Source organism: Rhinatrema bivittatum, chromosome 3, assembly GCF_901001135.1.
Source record: "Rhinatrema bivittatum chromosome 3, aRhiBiv1.1, whole genome shotgun sequence".
In the NCBI taxonomy this organism is placed as follows: domain Eukaryota; kingdom Metazoa; phylum Chordata; class Amphibia; order Gymnophiona; family Rhinatrematidae; genus Rhinatrema; species Rhinatrema bivittatum.
The window spans coordinates 486,436,238-486,455,089 of NC_042617.1; the positions used below are offsets into that span (position 1 = coordinate 486,436,238).

General features: G+C 40.1%; 1 protein-coding gene across 1 annotated transcript in view; it reads left to right on the forward strand.

The window, feature by feature from the left end:
* The window catches only part of LOC115088101 (adhesion G-protein coupled receptor F3-like), a 97,323-nt gene that overhangs the window by 77,626 nt on the left and 845 nt on the right, over window positions 1-18,852 (forward strand). Inside the window, exons 11-17 of the mRNA XM_029596056.1 lie at window positions 2,783-2,914; window positions 3,956-4,149; window positions 7,943-8,125; window positions 11,146-12,525; window positions 12,624-12,665; window positions 14,483-14,518; window positions 16,934-17,021. Coding sequence (XP_029451916.1) covers window positions 2,783-2,914; window positions 3,956-4,149; window positions 7,943-8,125; window positions 11,146-12,525; window positions 12,624-12,665; window positions 14,483-14,518; window positions 16,934-16,996 — 2,030 coding nt within the window. The 3' untranslated portion in view covers window positions 16,997-17,021. The remainder of the gene's footprint in view (window positions 1-2,782; window positions 2,915-3,955; window positions 4,150-7,942; window positions 8,126-11,145; window positions 12,526-12,623; window positions 12,666-14,482; window positions 14,519-16,933; window positions 17,022-18,852) is intronic.

The window sequence follows — 18,852 nt, forward strand, 5'->3', positions numbered from 1 at the left end:
ACATCCCTGATAGTTACAGGTCATCGCCCCCAAATTTATTTAGTGGGCTCTCAAATTAGGTCATGCAGATGGCGATGTGGACCTGTATGGAGACAGCAAGGATGGCAGTTAACCGCATTCTCTTCTCTGACTTGAAAGGGAGGACACACCTCATCTTCTCTATGGGATCTCTAGCCCCCATGCTGCCCATCATTGCTGGCTTAAATGAAGCATAAGAGACATCGCTTTCAAACTTCAGCTTTCATCTTTATTTCTGAGTTATCCAGCCAGCAACTATGTTCATTGATTCTTCCCCTTTGTAATATGTTGTATGTGAGTTTTAGATGAAAAAGCTTTTTCAGTAAAATATGTATACAGTGGAATGCATTGCTTGGAAATTGATGAGACTCCGGTCAGATTTTCCAGTACCATAGAATGTAAGCTTTCCCCGGCATGCCCCACGTCACGAACCTCTTAGGGATACTCCTCATTTTGGACTCGCCCCAGACTCCTCCTCTCCTGGCTTGGTTCCTTAAAAGAAAGAACTGCTGTCACCTCCCAATCACCTTTGGTTAGTTCCTTGGGAGGAGGAAAACAAAAGCCCTCTTACTTCACGTCCTAGGGCTTGTCCTCTGGAAGGGAAGAGGCCCTAAAGAGCCCACTCCCACTGGGGGGATCCCCCCCCCCCCCCAGCCTGGCTACTACATCCCTGGAGGTCCCTTTCACATCCTACCCTGAGAAGGGCAGGAACCAAAAGGACCAAACCTGCCACAAACTCCCCACTTTTTTACCTCCTGCTAAACCTTTGACACCTAATCAGAAAATCCCACACTCTTAAGGGAACACACATCCCTCAAACCAAATACATCATCCCATTAACTACGATGCTCACATCTCTAAAATGCCATCCAGTGGTCATTTTCTAGTTATGCAGTAGCAACATCATTTCCCAAAACATGTCAAACATGATAGTTGTAGGGTCTTCCCCACCCAAGATGTCTTATGCAACTAAAACCAAAAAGAGGGTCAAGTTGGGGGGGTCTCCCTACAAGTGGTTTGAGAGATAATGTCTACACAGATAGACAGACAAAGCAAATACATACACAAAAAGTACTAATAAGTGGTAAGCAGGCTGCTGTTTAACCAGGGATATGGTGGTGGATGGTCTACACTCTTAATAATTGGCAACTGGAGTGCAATGGGTTCTGAGTAGGACTCTCCTCTCTCTTTTGAAAGGAATCTCAGCTCTCTCAGGGTATACAGAGACACTGGGAAGCAGTTCTGCTTCACCAGAAGATTATTTAATAATAATCAGTGCTGCAACAGCACAGGGTAATGAAAGGATAAGGGTTGGAACCACATAAACAATCGAAAAGAAAACATAGCTAATTCCAAGTTCCTACTACATACAATAGCTTTTCTCACTGTCTGGGCCAGGCTCAGACTGTTAGCACTCCCACCCCCAAAATAACAGCCCAGTTCACAAGGGCAGTTCAAAATGCCCTCTTGTAGTTACCTCACAGAATTTTTTGTCAGCTTGACTTCCCTGAGCTCTGATAGGTTTCTTCCCGATGCCCTGCCCTTTTGTACTTGTCTCTCCTGGGCAGGGAGAGTGACTCAGCAGTCCTGCTCATTAATCTCAGCCCACTGTGGGGCTCCTAGAGGGAGGCTGCCAAGGACCTGGTGACCTTATTTTCTGGTGAGGAATGTATACTCCATCCGCGCAAACATGTAACAAATTGTTCTGAATTATTCAGCAAACTTTGTTCCATTTGCTGTTAACAATGATTTTGAATCCAATGTTGAATTTGCCCCAGTGGATTACTAAAATGTGCTCCTGTCTGAATGATAGTGTGTTCTATACTACACTAGTCCAAGGGTGGCCAAGACCAGTCCTTGAGAACCAAAAACTGGCTAGGTTTTTAGGATACCCACAGAGAATATGCATGAGAGAGAGTGGCATACAAAGGAGGAAGTGAATGCAAATCTATCTCATGCATAGTCATTGTGGAAACCCTGAAAATCAGGCCTGTTTGTGGCTCTCAAGAACCAGAATTGGCCATCCCTGCACTAGGCTAACAGCATAAAATGAGGGCATTAAACTCTTATAACTGTATAGCCTTACAGTTAATAGAAGCGGCATTTGTTAGTTCCTGTGTCTACAGTAAACTGAAATTCAGCATAATGCTGGATGGATTCAATTCATTTTTAATTAAAATGAGAGATGTTAAAATATTTCATTAGGACTGCAGTTCTATACAACATTATCACAAGATAATACTAAGAGTGAGAGTCTTAGATTTGCAATGAACTTTTGGGACAGGTTTATAAAAGGTGTTTTTCCCATTTTGTGTTCTCTATAAAAAGTTCTCTGTGCATTTTTTTACCCTTCGAGTTCAGCAGCCAGAGGACAAGGGAATGACTTGAGACCCTCATTGTAGAAGACACAATACCATCCATATTAAATGTTAATTCTAAACCCAGATCCATACTGATTACATGATTAAATGCCAGCATTGCCCTGAGAATGGTCCCTCGTATGCAAAAGGACATTTCTCAGAATTGTTATCTACCCATCTTCTCATTGCTGTGTGTAGCCATTTCTCCATAAAGACTTTGACAAATCTCTGAATGGCCAGCAAATATTTACTGTATCTGAATGGCATTCACAGAGAAAGCTAAGGAGGCTGACAGAATGTTCCAAATATATTTCCAAGATGGTGAGGAGCAATAGGTGAAACACCCTTTTTTAACAGTATTAATTACATTTCTAACTTATGGTGCTTTTTCTTCTCCTTAACAGATCCAAGAACTGATTTAAAGTGTTATCAGTTAGAAGCTCCCTCTCCAGCAAGGGATTCCATTTACACCTGCATGTTCACAAATTCATGCGGTCAAACTAAAACGGAATCCATACCTGTTACAGTGATCGAGGGTATGGCATTTCTTTAATTACAGTTTTGAATTTCCATGAAGAGGGATAACTGTATGGCATTGCACTTCGGAAGCTGTCTTAAAATGCATAAATTAATATTGTAAAACGGTATCATTTGAAAGGACAGTCGGGTCCTGTTCAAATTAAAAGAACAATGCAAAACAATCAGTTCTCTTTTTCAGCACTAACAGTAAATGCCTGGGAAGGTCTTTTCATAACAGATAATGCTTGGAAGAGGAGTTAGGTTATCAAGCCCAAGACTTGTCTAAACAGGCAGCCATGCATTACTGATTATGCTAATGGTAAAATAGTTCTGGTCTGAGTCCCCACCACATATCATATTATTCCATGGTAGCTGAGAGATCACGAGCAAGTTATTAAAACTCTTGGCTGAACCTACTGAATAAGCCAGAGAATGTGAAAGTTACCAGGGTAAGTTTATCCAGATATTCAGCTAAATTCTTTGCTGAATATACCCGGGCAGAGTTACCCAGATGAACATGCCTAGCTAACGTTAGGACTGTGATCTTTCTGACCAGACTTATCCTGCCAGCTGGTTACATTTTAGCCCCACCCATGGAATATGTCCTCCCCTGCCTCTTGTTACCTCCCTAAAGTTTAGCCGGGTAATGCTAACATTTCACCACTGAGAGGGGTAGTACATTTAAAATATGGGGTTTGTCCAGGTAACTTGAAAAATACCCACACAAACCCTTTTGAATATCCACTTCATAGAGACCTAAGTACTGCTGAACCATAAAAGAAGGAAGGAAGTTGGGCCCACAGGTTGCAATTTGAAATCATGATCCTAAGCCCTGCCGTTACGTGGGTGTTTATTGTCAGACAGCGCTTAGTGGATCACGACAAACAAATCACAGCAATATGTTAAAATCAGGGAACAATAACAAACTTCCTGACAAATATGGGGTTTAGAAGTGTAATCTCATCCCCAGATTTAACAAACATTGCACTATAACATTTAAAAAAAAATGTCTAGATAGGTTATTCATGCACACTACATCCTTTTATTTCTATTTCAAGACAAGTTTTGTAGTAGTGAAATTAATAATGGAATTTCCTGGACGATGACAAAAGCTGGAATATCTGCAATCATGCTCTGCCCAGCTGGTAAAACTGGAAACATGATACGGAACTGCTCGCTCAGTGGAATATGGTTAAATGTGCAAGACAACTGCATAAACCAAGCTTTGATGTCTGCACTGGATTCTACAAAGGTAATGGGAGCCATTTTTTTTCTATGACCCAGCTGCATATTTTATTGCAGTACTGGAACTGAACACTATGAGGTTGATGTGCCCTCAATATCTCGAATAGTGGCAACTGGATAGCTTAATGAATGTATAATGAGTCATTTCAGACAAACTGGCTCCAAGCTGTAGAATGCATTAGTGGCCCCATTTAAATAAAGCATACGCCTTAGTGTCTCTTTTTGGATATATAAAGCTACTCCATTGACATTGGTCCCTCATAATAAAAGGTGGAGCAAAAACACTAATCATGATCAAGGAGTGATGTTAACATGATCAAAGGACAAATAAAACCAAAACCACTAGTCCACATTTCAGTCTGCATACTACCTCATTTAAATACTCTGAAATATTTATCGGACTTGGCTCCATATGCTATAATGGAGAAAAAGCTGGAAAACCAAACATAGGAAAAGGGAGGTTGTCAGTCAAAAAAATTCTCTAATGGACAATTGCTCGCTTCAAGCTCAGCATGTACCAAAATATTTCAAAACACATTTTCTTAGCTCTGCAGTCTTTTTTTCTCCTTCAGAGAATGGCAGTCATCCTGCCTATTAAAGTAGAGCATTGGCGTGCCTTTCTCTTACATAGATTATTCACTTGTCATTCACTGAAGCTTTGTCATGATCTCACAGCAGCCTTCAACACATCAACACAGGACAGCATGGGTAGGGCCCATGGGAAAAGGAGCCTCATTCTGCCCTGCATAAGGGCTCCGATTTTGTACTACCAGGATTGTCAGAAGGAGCAGGCGAGAAAGATGACAAACAGGGGCACCAGACCTGCGGGTGCACATGATCCTCCATAATGCCACTGCTATTAAAGTGGTGTTTAGGAGTTCTTCTGAGCTTTTAAACAGTTGCTAGCTTGTGAGCATGTCATCAAAGGGGGACCTCAGTAGCTGCATCACTGGAGGAAGACCCCAGTGGGTATATTATTAGAGGGATCTGCCTCCTGTAACCAGATGGAACTTCGGAAGGGGGCACCACTTTCTCATAGGATCAATCAGAGGAGGGAGAAGATGCCCCATGAGAAGAGAGCGGGATCTTCTTACCCACCGTGGAAATAAAAGCAGGAAATCCAACACCCACTCCAGAAGAAGCAGCAAAACAACTACATTTTACTTTCTTATTTTCTTTAACCAATTTTACAGTAAACATTTTTTTCTGTTTGGTAAATTTATTTTGGTGTCCAAGCATGATTGATGAGCATGAGTGCTGGAGCATGGGTGCGTGTGAATGTTGAATGCACAGGTAGTATATGTGAGAATAAGCTATGAATAAAAGGGATATCCTCCATGGGGTGAATTTGCCAAGAAGTTACATGTGTAAAATTAGCATTTATGCCCGCAAGTAGCTTGTACTTATGTACGTGCTTTTTTATAAACATCAAAAATACACACACATTTTTAGTTTTGTGCACACATTTACACGTGTGAAAAAAGGGGGATCTAGTGGTGGGGCTAAGAGTTATGCTGCTGCTGTTTTATAAGAGTCCTACACAAGTACATTTGGCAACTTATTCATGCAATTCTACACATAGAAACACAGCAGAAAAAGACCGTATGGCTCATCCAATCTACTCATCTGTCCAATTAATTTAGCATCACTTCCCTAGAGATCCCCTGTATTTATCCCATGCTTTATTGAATTCAGATACTGTTTTTGTCCTCACCACTTCCACTGTGAGCCTGTTCCACACATCTACCACCCTCTGTAAAGAAATAGTTTCTAAGATTACTCCTGAGTCTATCCCCTTTCAACCTCATTTCATCACCCTTCATTCTAGAGCCTCCTTTCCATTGAAAAAGGCTCACTTCCTGTGCATGGAAACCTTTGAGATATTTGAATGCCTCTATCATATCTCCCCTATCTCACTTTTCATCTAGAGTATACATGTTTAGATATTTGTCTATCCCCATATGCTTTAAAACGAAGACCACTGACTATTTTAGTAGCCATCCTCTGTACTGACTCCATCCTGTTTATATCCTTTTGAAGTTGCAATCTCCGAGAATTGTACACCTGCTAATTATCTCACTCAATTAATATCAGAATCATCTGTTGTCTATTATTGGTTGAGTGGGAGGTCTGGGTCAACTGGGGGCAGTTGAGGGCGAAGAACTAGTATGGTCTTGAAGACTTGGAGAAGAACTGGGTAGAGATATCAGCAAACTGGTGATTTCATTTACATGTGCATGTGTGTTTATAAAATAGGTAGGAAAAGTGCATACTTTCAATATATTGCAAGCATTCGTGTGTAACCAAAGATATGTGCGTATGTTGGGGATAGACATATGCACCTTTTATTTTTTATATATATAATTTATTCTTTATTAATTTTTCATTAATTACATCATGAAAAACACATTTACCAATATGTACTCCAATATGTACACTGACTTTTCAGCACCCGCTTTTTTAATGCATGCATGGTGCCCACAAGGGGGGGTGCCATGCAATATGGAAATTAGGGAGTCATGCTAGGAAGGAGGCGCTAGGATCGCTTGCGCAACCTTAGTGCCTCCTTCCTAGCGCAACCCGCCACAGCTGCCGGTTATGAAGACCGACGCCGGTAAACTCGGCCTCGGTTTTCATAACCTGTCTGTCTGCCAGTAATAAAAATGGGGACCCGCTTTGAATTATATCCTGTTATAACACTGTGGAGTTGCCATTTTAAAAGAATACATTCCGTCACTCAAAATTGTGTGTGGACATTGAATTTATCCTGCACATTCTCCTGGTTTATTTGATTATTTTGAAACTATGACATAGCTATTCACCTACCCCAAATATACCCCAAATGAATCCTTTTATTTTTGTCAAACCACAAATATATGACACTTTTCACCAAGTGCAGATTCTACACTAACATCAGGAACTATTTCTTCATGGAGAGGGTAGTGGATGCCTGGAATGCCCTTCTGGAGGAGATGGCAAAGACGAAAACAGTAAATTAATTCAAAAAGGCATGGGATAAACACTCTGGATCCCTAAAGGCTAGAGGTGGAAATGAAGAAAAGTGTGCACGGGGGTAACTGCATGGAGCAGCAGCTACTACCCTAACTGAAGGCATGGGGATTACTACCTTTAACCAATTATCCTTCATGATTTTGACACAACTGCAGCATCACTCTCATCTTTGACAGCAGAGGGGGGGAAAAAAGGGGAATTGGATTCAGATGACAGCCAATGCTGGGCCCTGACTTTTATGGTCCAGATTACTGATATCCAACATTAGGAAAAAGCACAGAACTGCTTCTCCAGCCAAGACCTAAAGCAAAGCACATTCAAGTAGCATTGTCTGAATTACCAAGAAGGCTGCTCACTCTATAACAATGTTGATAGTATTAATTTTATTATTGCCGTGACAGTGCTTGGTTTTGAATGTTAATATTACCACCCTTAACATAAGGCCCGGGGTTAACTTACATGGCGTGGCAGTTACTACCAGAGGAAATGTGCTGGGCTGACTGCCATCATTGCTATGTTACACGGTAATACAGAGATTCTATGCACAAGCAACAAAAGAGAGCAATGACTGAACCAATCCAATCAATCTGGGGGGGGGGGGCATATACATATATGCATATATATTATGTATTAAGTTAATTAAAATATGACAGCTTATGAAACGACTCTAACATTTTGCATATATTTAACACCAATAAAGACTTCAACTTTTTAACATGTAAACACTGTTATAAATTGCACATCACAGAACCTTGGGTTTTGTTTTTTGTTTTTTTAAATCTCTACAGAATTTGGAGCAGGGCCTTGGTGATTCACAAGAAGAAATTCCACAACTAATGGCACAATTAGCTGGCAGTGAAGGGACCACAGTCACCAATGATGCAGAAATGCAAGCAATGGTGAATATCTTACGGGCTATCTCTCGGATTGCAGGAAATGGCAACAATACATTTGATACTGGAGTTGTGACAGTGAGTATACTATTTCTATAGTTCTAAGATCATTTAGACATACAGAATAATACAGTGACAAAATAAATGCAATAAATATAAAGAGGCAGCAGCATTGCATATTGAAATGGGAGAAGATAACGACTCCCATTCTGAGTCTGGCTTCTGTCTCTTACCCTCCTTGGGCTGGGATGCATTGGGAAATGCATTCATGATCATCAGGAAAAGGGAGAATCAAGTATCACAAAGTATCTACTAAGGGCAAATTAAGGACTAATGGAGCCCTTACTCTGTGCTTCTTCCCCCTTGACCTGGTCTCAATCAGAGCTAGAAAAAGTTGTGTGTACAATGGAAGCCCAGCATTTGAAATTGATTAACCTGCCAAAGTGAAAATACGAGGTAATATAAATGACACGCTTCCCTACACATGGAGTTATAAGCAAGCAAGTTGTAATACACAATAAATTAAAATAAAGACTACCAGATGAGCCCCTAAATATGGCTTCAAAAGCTTTCAGTTCACTTCTCCATGCCCAGTTTCTAAAGGTTTCATGTTAGACTTTTAACCACCTAGACATTTTCAATAGGGATTATATCAAATCTAAATAAAAAATTTAAATAAACAAAACAGGTATACAGAAAAGAAGAGCGTTACTGTGAACTACAATTGGTATCTCTTGGCAATTTTAGATTGTGCATAACAATTTTTGAACACGCATGCTACAAACATTGTGCATGTTGTTTAGTGACTTGGCCCCAGTGACTGCACAATCTCAAAATCAAATGCAAAGAAAGAGAGAGTGGCTAGGGGAAGAGGCTTAGCAGTGAGTCAGAAGGGGGTGACTTTACTGCTGGGGCTCTAGTCTGCTTTCTTCAGTATCTATTCAGCATTACAATTGTGGGAAACCCTTGGTACCCCAATAAATGACCATAAATTCCTGCAGGTGATAGCGAAGGGGTCAGACCATTTCCAGCAGCACCTCCCTCTGAGGATGCCTGCAATGGTTCAGTCCTTTGGCCAGAAATGACGGTCGAAGCCTTAGTGAGTGTGGTCAATTTAGTTTGCGTTTTGTTAAGAGAGGAGCTGGTTTTTGATCCTGCGCTGTGTTTGGTTGGGAGACTGCCCAGTTCCAGTGCACCCTTTGCCTGGTAGGGGCTATCCTTTCCTGAGAGTATAAAGGAATTTAGTAAGAAGTTTTTTCAAAATTTGGTTGTGCTCGGGTGTAATCCTGCTCCTGCTGGTAAGGCAACCCCTGTAACCGAAGGACAGGAGGGAGAAGACCTGGCTATTCTTTTCTATCCAGTGAGAGGACTATAGTGACTCCTCACCCAATAGTGTTGTATTTCTGTGCAAAGTTGCGTTTTTAGTCAGGAGGTTTTTGTATCACCCCTCCTCAATGTGTGGCTGGCCTATAAAAGCCTGCTGGAATCCATAAAAAGACCTTTGCCCCTAAGAGGTCAAGCACAGGAGGAGTCCAGAAGAGAAGAGTTTAAGATCAAATTGGAAACCCCAAATGTATCTCCACCTCGGGAAGCACAGGACACAGGCTGGGAACATCTGGGACTGTTGGACTGCAAGTAGAGGTTTCTTTCAGGATTTAGGGGACTCCCCTCAATAGGTTTCTTTTCCCTGCTGGCACCCTTGCCCCGCAAACAAGAAAAGGGGGTGAGCTGCTACCAGAGAGTAGTAAAAAGGACACCTGCACAGAGTGAAGAGAGAGGTTTTTTTATTTATTTTATTTATAAAATTTTATATACCGTCATTTAGAGGGGTTCCATCACAACGGTTTACAAATATCTATAATAATAAACATAAGATCAGTAATACAAAATAAAATGTTTAAAAGGCAAATATTAACTACTATATTATATATAAAATCAATGGTAAATCATTAAAACAGGCTAATAACTATATCAGCAAATTACAGTGCATCAAGAATAAAAATAAAATTCAAATAAAATACAAAATATAAATAAGAAAATAAAAATCGACTAATTCCCTCTATATTACTCAGATTGAATATAGATGTGAAGTAAGACAAGTAACACATTGATTGGACATTTAATTTCTGTAAATCAATGTAAAGTTTCTTTTGAATACCACATCATGTCCTGCCTGTTAAACAGCATTAGCATAACCAAAAGGGGACAGTAACACACCTCAGAGAGGATTCCCATTCACTTCCCTGGCCTAAAATGTTAAGCTTTTTCCCATAGAAAGAATCCAATCCTTGCGACTTAGTAAATTTGAAGAAGTGGCAAAAGAAGATAGCACCAAGAGAAATTATTTTATGTGCCCTCTGGACTACAGTAAAATCCAGAAAAAGGGTTACATAATTTTACACAGTAACAGAATGTATGTGTTTAGTATCCACATGTTCTATCATTCAAATCAATTGAATTCATGCATGTTATAGGTTACTATACAAAGCCATATTTTCTCATTTAGAGTCAGTATAGCTTTGGGATATATATCTTGAAAGATTATTTAGTTGGATAACTCACACGTTATCCAGTTAAATGCTGACTAAACAAAAGTTTGGGAACTTATCCAGCTAAATTATAGATGGATAACTCATTATCTGTCTAAAATATAGCCAGATAATATAGTAATATTCCAGGGTAGAGTTAAGGTAGCCAGATAAGTTATACAGCTAACTCTGGTCATGCCAAAGCGTAGTTGGAAGTTAGCCAAATAAAGTTATCTAGCCAGCTATATTCAATAGTGAGACTGCACCACTGAATATCCCTCCAAAGTTAGCCAGATAACTTTTGTAATCCGGCCAATGACTGAATATTACCCACAGGGGAGAGACTCAGCAGTATCATCAGAACATATTTCTTTACTGAAAGAGTAATGGCTGCATAGAATAGTCTCCCACCAGAACATGTAGAAACAAACACAATAAAGAAATTTTAAAAAGCATGGGATAAGCACAGAGAACATAAGAATATAAGATATACCATACTGGGTTCTGAAAAAGTATTTATATACAGTTCCATCCAGTGTTATTTTATAGTGTTTAATGTGTGTCTTACAGAATTTCCTTAGCATAGCAAGCAATATTACAGACAGCAGTATGGCAGGATACTGGGAAAGTGACCACAGCCCAGAAGCTTCTGAAGTGCTGCAATCAACAGAACAGTTCAGCCAGCTACTACAGCCAGATAATGAAACCTTTGAAATAATTCTCCCAAATATCCAGCTCAAAGGATCCATATATGATAAAGAAAACATAGAAGACTATAATAAGACCTTTGATGAGAACCTTGGAGCCAGCATGTTTATTAGTCATGAAATAATTTCTTCTCTAGTTAGTAAAACAAATGTTACAATTGTTAGTATGACATATGTCACGCTAGGTGGAATTTTACAAGCCAATTCAGGAAAATTTAAAGCCTCAGACTTAAACAGTATTGTTCAGTCAACATCTATAAAACTGGATGGCTTCGAAGAGAATGCTGATGATCTTAAAATCTTCATGACTTTCGGTATCAATAACTCTAGTATATCAAATATTCAGCGCTGTGTCTTCTGGGACTACATGCAGCCGGGTTACGGAGGTGGATGGTCTGATGTAGGCTGCCAAACTGCAGTTTTTCAAAACTCTACACATTGTACTTGCAACCATTTGACATCATTCGCTGTGCTAATGTCCATTAGTACAACATCGATGCCCTTCATTGAAGAGATTACCTACGCTGGCATTGGTGTTTCCATAGGCTCACTTTTAATCTGTGTTCTTGTTGAATGGATGGTGTGGAAGGATGTCATTAGGACTAACATTTCCTATTTCCGCCACACTTCGCTGGTCAACATTGCACTTTCCTTATTGTTCGCCGATGCCTGTTTCCTGGCGTCTGCATTTCCTACTATCAAAAACCAAAAGTACATATGTCTCGGAATAACCTTTCTGAACCATTTATTTTATTTGTCACTCTTTTTCTGGACACTCTGCCAAAGCATGATGCTCCTCCATCAACTAGTCTTCTTGTTCCACCATCTGAGGAAAAGGGTTTATATTGCTCTCTCTTTTCTCGTGGGTTATGTATTCCCAGCAGTCATTGCTATGGCAACTTTTCTTTATTTTTACCCCAGAAAGAGGTACATCCATCAAGCTGCCTGCTGGCTTAATCCAGAGAGTGGAGCTATATTTACGTTTGTAATACCAGCAGGTTCTATCATTTGCTTTAATTTTTTTATTCTGCTTATAGTAATATCTAAGCTACTGAGACCCTCCATATCTGATGCAAGCCCTCCTGATGACAGAGAAACAGCTAAAAGTATCATGAAAGCAATATTGGTCCTGACCCCAGTTTTTGGATTAACTTGGGTTTTTGGGTTTGCGTTACTGAAGGATCTCGATGATGTCAGTAAACAGATTTTTGCTTATGGATTTGCAGGAATGAATGCATTTCAGGTATGTAAGGTGCTAGGTTCTCTGCATAAAATACATTCATGGAAGACTTAAGAAAAGGAGGATATGTCCACTAAGTGAATATCTGTTTTCTTTACAAGGGCTTCTTCATTTTGTTGACTACATGTTTCACTGAAAAGAAGGTAAGAATAATTGCTGCATTTTATGAATAGCATGTATCGACCCTCTAACATACCTAAAAGCCAAAGGGAGCAGTAAAGTGCAGAAGTTCTTCCATGCACAAAACAAGAGTGAGATCTGGGGTGATCATTATGATTTTAAGGTGGTTGAACAGTCAGAAGACTGAAAAAGCCAGAAGGATGCTTGGATGCATAGGAAGAGGAATTGGCAGCAGGCAAATGGAGATGATATTACCCCTGTCTAAGGGCCTCATTTTCCAAGCAGTTTACCGCGTGCGATAAATTCGCAAATCGCATTAACAGCTGTTAACGCGATTTGCGAATGCAAATTAGTAATTCAGGGCGGAGCATATGTAAAGCAGGAACCAGTTTATCGTGTGCGGCTGCTAATAACTACAACCCCTCAAAGTTGCATTACCGGAAAGTAAAGGAGAGAGAGAGAGAGAACCTTACTATAGTGCCTATGCCCTAGACAGGTATTTTAATCCCTATGGGAGGGCCACCTACTAACTCGGGGTGGGGATTAGGTATGAGCGTCGGGGGTTGGGGGCCACTTTCGCATTCCACATGAGACCTACTGAAAGAACAGTGGTCTCTAGTGAAGATTTGCTGGCCGTCGGAGTGAGGAAACTCACTCCAAGAAGAGATTTGGGCAATGTTCTCTCCACCTAGCTTGATGGACACTCTACCTGGGCAACAACAAGCTAGGTGGAGAGAACGTAGCCCAAATCTCTTTGTGGTTTTCATAATAAGGCATATGGGGAAAGACTTAAAGATGTATACCCTGGAGGAAAGGTGGGGAAGGGAGATATGATAAAAACATTTAAATACCTCCAAGAAATAAATACACAGGAGGTGAGACTCTTTCAAAAGAGAGGAGGCTCTAGACTAAAGGGTCAAGGGATGAGAATGAAAAGGGGTAGACTCAGGAATAATCTATGGAAATATTTCTTTATAGAAAGAGTGGCGAATATATGGAACAGCTTCCCCGTGGAAGTGGTGGAGACAAGGATAGTATCAGAATGCAAAACAAAATGAGACAATTACAAAGGATCTCAGAGGGAGAGGAAAGGATTGTAAAGCTGAGTAGGAGAACTGCATGGGCAGAATGGATGGGCTGTATGGTCTTTATCTGCCATCATGTTCTAGGTTTCTGTGTATCCAGCTATAGTCCTGAACATCCCCTTCTATGTCTGTTTATCGGGATATCCACAATGAATATGCATGAGATAGATCCGTATGTGCTGTCTCCATTGTATATAAATAATTCTCAAGCATATTTATTGAAGTTATCCTATAAACCAGACTGTTTAAGGGGTGTTCAAGTGCCACCAGATCGAGAACTACTGATCTATAGCACCAAATGAGTGATTCGTTTATATAACAAATTTATCCTGCTGTTTCATAATCGGGTAACTCAATTGAACCTCTTCTAATGAAACATCTAAAAAATACCTACCACTGGAACTCATGGGAAAACTCATGGAAAATCTTCTCACTTTTGAGTGATGGAATCCCTTCTTTTGAACTAGCACCAGTGTAGGAAACTTGATAAATCTCCCCTGGTGCAATAAGACTTAACACCCAAAAATGATTGCACCCAGGAATAACCCCCAAAGCATCATAAAGATAAATGTTAACTGATCACTGATCACTGATTCGATGGGGGATTAATTAAAATTTCATGCATTTTACTCAAACTAACAATCAAACAATACTACCCAATACATACTAAATGACTCAAAATGTTTTTATGGTCAGACACAGCACTTCTGTAGAACACATTTAGTAAATACATTTTCATGCTTCATATTTTCTAGGTGAGAGTGGCATTCATTAAACAACTGTGCTCAGTGGTAAGTGTAATTATTTGTATTGTTTTTCTGATAAATCTAAGCTCTAACCAACCACATATTAACATGCTGAAAAGCCCCTAAATAGACTTTCACCTCAGAAACAGGCATTCAGATGTAATTTCAGGGTTTAGCAGATTAATACCTTTTCAGCTGATAAATTCACAAGTCAAGATAAAAATTGCTACCTGTATACAAAATGGGACTTTTGAGCACTGTGTAGCCCTGCAATTAAATGAGAGTACAAGGCTCATACATTCTCAGGTTTTCCGAGATATCCAGTCCTATAGCTGGAGATTTACTGATTTTTTTGGGAACTCAGATAACAATAGGTAAATTCTCTCGGCGTTGTCAGAGAAATGCTAAAATGTCAGGTTTTATAGCCCTCTCAGGATCGATTATTGTTTTAACAGCATTGCTCTCCGAGTGATATGGGATGCGTAGCTGGGAGGACAAACCTTGTGTCCTCCCAGCTAGGCTTTTGCTTCTTTTCAGGTGGATGTGCTTTACACCTTCATTTGTAGCAACTTAAAGCAGGGCTTCCCAGACTGGGAGTCATGATCTCAAATGGGCTCACAAAACCTTCAGCTGGGATCATGAGTACCTCAAACAGCAGCACTCTTCAGGTGCCAGCAGCAGCAGCATTTGTTCTAGAACAGGGATGGCAAACTCCAGTCCTTGAGTGCCACAAACAGGCCAGGTTTTCGGGATATCTACAGTGAATATGCATGAGAAAGATTTGCATGCACTGCCTCCATTGTATGCAAATCTATCTCTCATGCATATTCATTGTGAATATCCTAAAACCCTGGTCTGTTTGTGGCATTGGAGGACTGGAGTTCGCCATCCCTGTACTAGAAGCTGGCGCAGGACCTGTGAGACAGCAGTGCACCACCAGTGCATGTCCTATTGAGAAAACAAACTAAATAAGACTGATACAAGTGCCTGCATGCTAATAAAATATCTCACCTCTGTCGCACATTCAGCACTGACCTTCACCAAATACAGAATAAAAAAACACAAATTACAAATGTGGAGACAAAAACTGGAATGGAAACTCCAAAAAGCCACTCTGCATGCAGTGCAAAACTGGAGTATTAGAAACAGAAATACATTTCCTCCGACACTAAGTAAAGTACAAAGAAAGAAGAAATGCCATTCCCAAAACTGACTTATGGCTCTTGCATCTATCACGCCCCTCCATGCCCCCATCATTCCTCATTTCTTCCAATGACTCCCTTTCAATCATCCACTCACACTCATATCCCTGCGCAGCATTCCCAATGCTCCTCCTGCATCTTCTTCCCTCTGCTCCTTCTCTCTCCTGCTCAACTGTCCCTGCCCCCTTTCTCACCTCTCCCCCTCCCTGCCTATCTACCCCGACCCTCTCTTTCCCACCACTTCTTGCTCAGCAGACCCCACTCTCTCTCTTTCTCTTACAGCTCTCCCTGCCCAGCATCCAAAATCTCCTTTCCCTCACCCACCCCCATACACACAGAGGAAGAGAGCATCAGCAGCATCACTTTCAGGCTTAGTAGGGAAGATACATTTGATGTCCCATCAGGCCCAGAAAAGTAGTAGTTGGCGATGTCTCGATCTGATCTAGGTGAATAAGGAAACAGCTTCCCACTGGGTCAGAAAGAGTAGCCTCCTGTTAGGTCCCATAAAGGATTCCCACCCAGGCTAATGAGGAGAGAGTAGTCTATTGCTGGCCTGTAGGACTTCTCCGGCTAATTGGCAGCTGCTGAATTTCCAGTTATGTTCTGTGCCCGCCATTTATCTGGATAAAAGAATGTATCCAGTTAAGTAGATAGCTGGATATCTTGGGGACAGGCAATGGGTAACAAGGTGGGGAAACTTATCCGGTTATCATAACCAGATAAGTGCCTTTATTCAGCCTTATCTGGTTAAATTAACCAAATAAGTTAGACCAGCTCAATAGCAGGTCTAATGTTATCCAATTATAACTTAACCAGTTAACTAACACATATTCAGCTATGCTGCTGAATATCCATTCTAAGTTAACTGGATAATTAATATCCAGATAATTTTAGATAACCGGATATTTTTTAATACTGGGCCCATTATTTTTACCTGTTGCCTAGAAGTTCTCTTAATTTACTTTTCTCTCTCATTTCTCAGGAGTTCTCTAGCTTTGCTATACTTCATCCCACAAACACCTCTCCACCCTCAAAAAATTTAATTTTTTTTTATTGATTTTGCTATTTGATATTTTTCATGCTACAGTGAACCCAGCACATAACAGAAAATATTAATATTTCCCATTTTAATGTGGATTTTCATTGCTTTTAAAGCATTATTTCTTTCTCTGCATGGGAACAGTTTTTTCTTAGAAAACCACTATACCATAAACATGAGTTCACTTGTGATATTGCTATTTCTGTATTTCTTACATAGTCATCTTCCACTTCTACCACCACTACTACAACCACATCTGAATGCCAGTCAAGGACATCTTAGAGGCAGTCACTCAATAAATAAAAAGGTATATTTTGGCAAAATATGGACTTTTTTACCTACTTTAGAAGTTAAGTAGCTATGAATTATTACATGCTGGGATACAATATGGACAAACTAAAAGATTCCTCTGTCATACATAAAAAATTCACCAGTACTGAAAATATTATTGGACAGACGCTTAGGTTAATTTTGACCTGTCATAATAGGCTTCATCTGATCAGCAAGTTTGCTAGATGATAGGCCTTATGCTTAATCATCGGTCAATGTTATGTTTATCAAGTAATTTTTTTTTAGTATTTTCTTTTGCTTAGTGCCATTCGTGTAACTTAACTTAGTGCAGTCGCTGAAGCCATCAGTATGGGCATACTGATGGCATATGCCACCCCAATGAAGTAAAATTCAGCCAAAACCACCCCCATGTGACTGTTATAAATCTCGCATTGATACTCTGGGGATTTTCCCCCTACAAATAAACTTTGATACTGGACTATTCAATTTTTTACAGAGTTCATACTGTAATTTTGCAGGAACAATATTAAACCGTTCTAACAATTTAGGATATGCCAACCTCTTCTCCATATTTATGTTGCCAGATTTTGAGCCAGATCATAATAGAAAAGGGGAATTTTCCAAGGGTAATGCAGTGCTTTTCTTGAAGAAATGGCCCTTTTGAAAATTTCACAACTGGTGCGCATGTAAAATTATTCACACGCACACTGTATGCATGACTTCTTACAGACATTGGAAGAGGCTTTCCCAGGGAGTAGAGTCTGCATTGGGGTTTGGATTTACATGCAGAGGCCAATATTTAAAAAAATATATATCATGGATAACATATCGGCTAACATTAGCAGCATAAGTTAGCAGGGATATTCAGCAGGATAAATGTCCCACTAAATATTCATGAACAAAATTATCCAGGAACCCTAGCTAGATCTGAATATCACTGGTTAGTTTTGTATTAACCCCTTCAAAAAAATGAAGCAGATTTGTTAGGCAAGACTTCCCTTGGGTAAATCCATGTTGACTGTGTTCCATTAAACCATGTCTTTCTATATGCTCTACGATTTTGTTCTTGAGAATAGTTTCCACTATTTTTCCCAACACTGAAGTCAGGTTCACTGGTCTATAGTTACTCGGATCACCCCGGAGCCTTTTTTAAATATTGGAGTTACATTGGCCACCCTCCAGTTTTTAGGTACAATGTATAAGCGTGAGATAGATTTTCATGTATTGGACACCAAGTATATGCAAATCTATCTCAAGCAAATTCCTTACAGATATCCTGAAGCCCCAAGTGGTGAGGTGTGCCTTCAGGAGAGGGTTGGGAAACACTGACTTAAAGGCTCATCATATGTTCAGTTATTATTGATAAATCCTTCTATCTGTTTTCCTTTTTGTCCTATCAGATACATTTACTTTCAATCCGGAGAATCCCTCACTGTTGTCAATTATCTGCAGCATTCAAGAGACCGATTTTATTTTCTGACTGGGCTGGGCAGACAATGGTCCATATAAAGAGAGACTTATAAAGAATGTCATTCAGTCAGGATACCATCCCTCTCACACTCTGTTGTGTATATCCAGGGATCCCAAAGCGAACACAAACAGATATGGGACAGAGGGGCCCCTGTGCACAACCTGAGTGTATCAGAGTTGTTTGGGTTCATATCAACTTGTGCAGTATGCATGTGCCCTCCTATATAGCTGGAGATACTGTCAGTCATCAGCCATATGTGCTGTAGATAAAAAAGAAAAAAAGCTATGACCTCTTGATATTCCTTCCTCAACAAGTATCATCCTTTTCTTCATCAAATAAAATTAAACAAATGCATGCTAACAAATGATGCTTGATC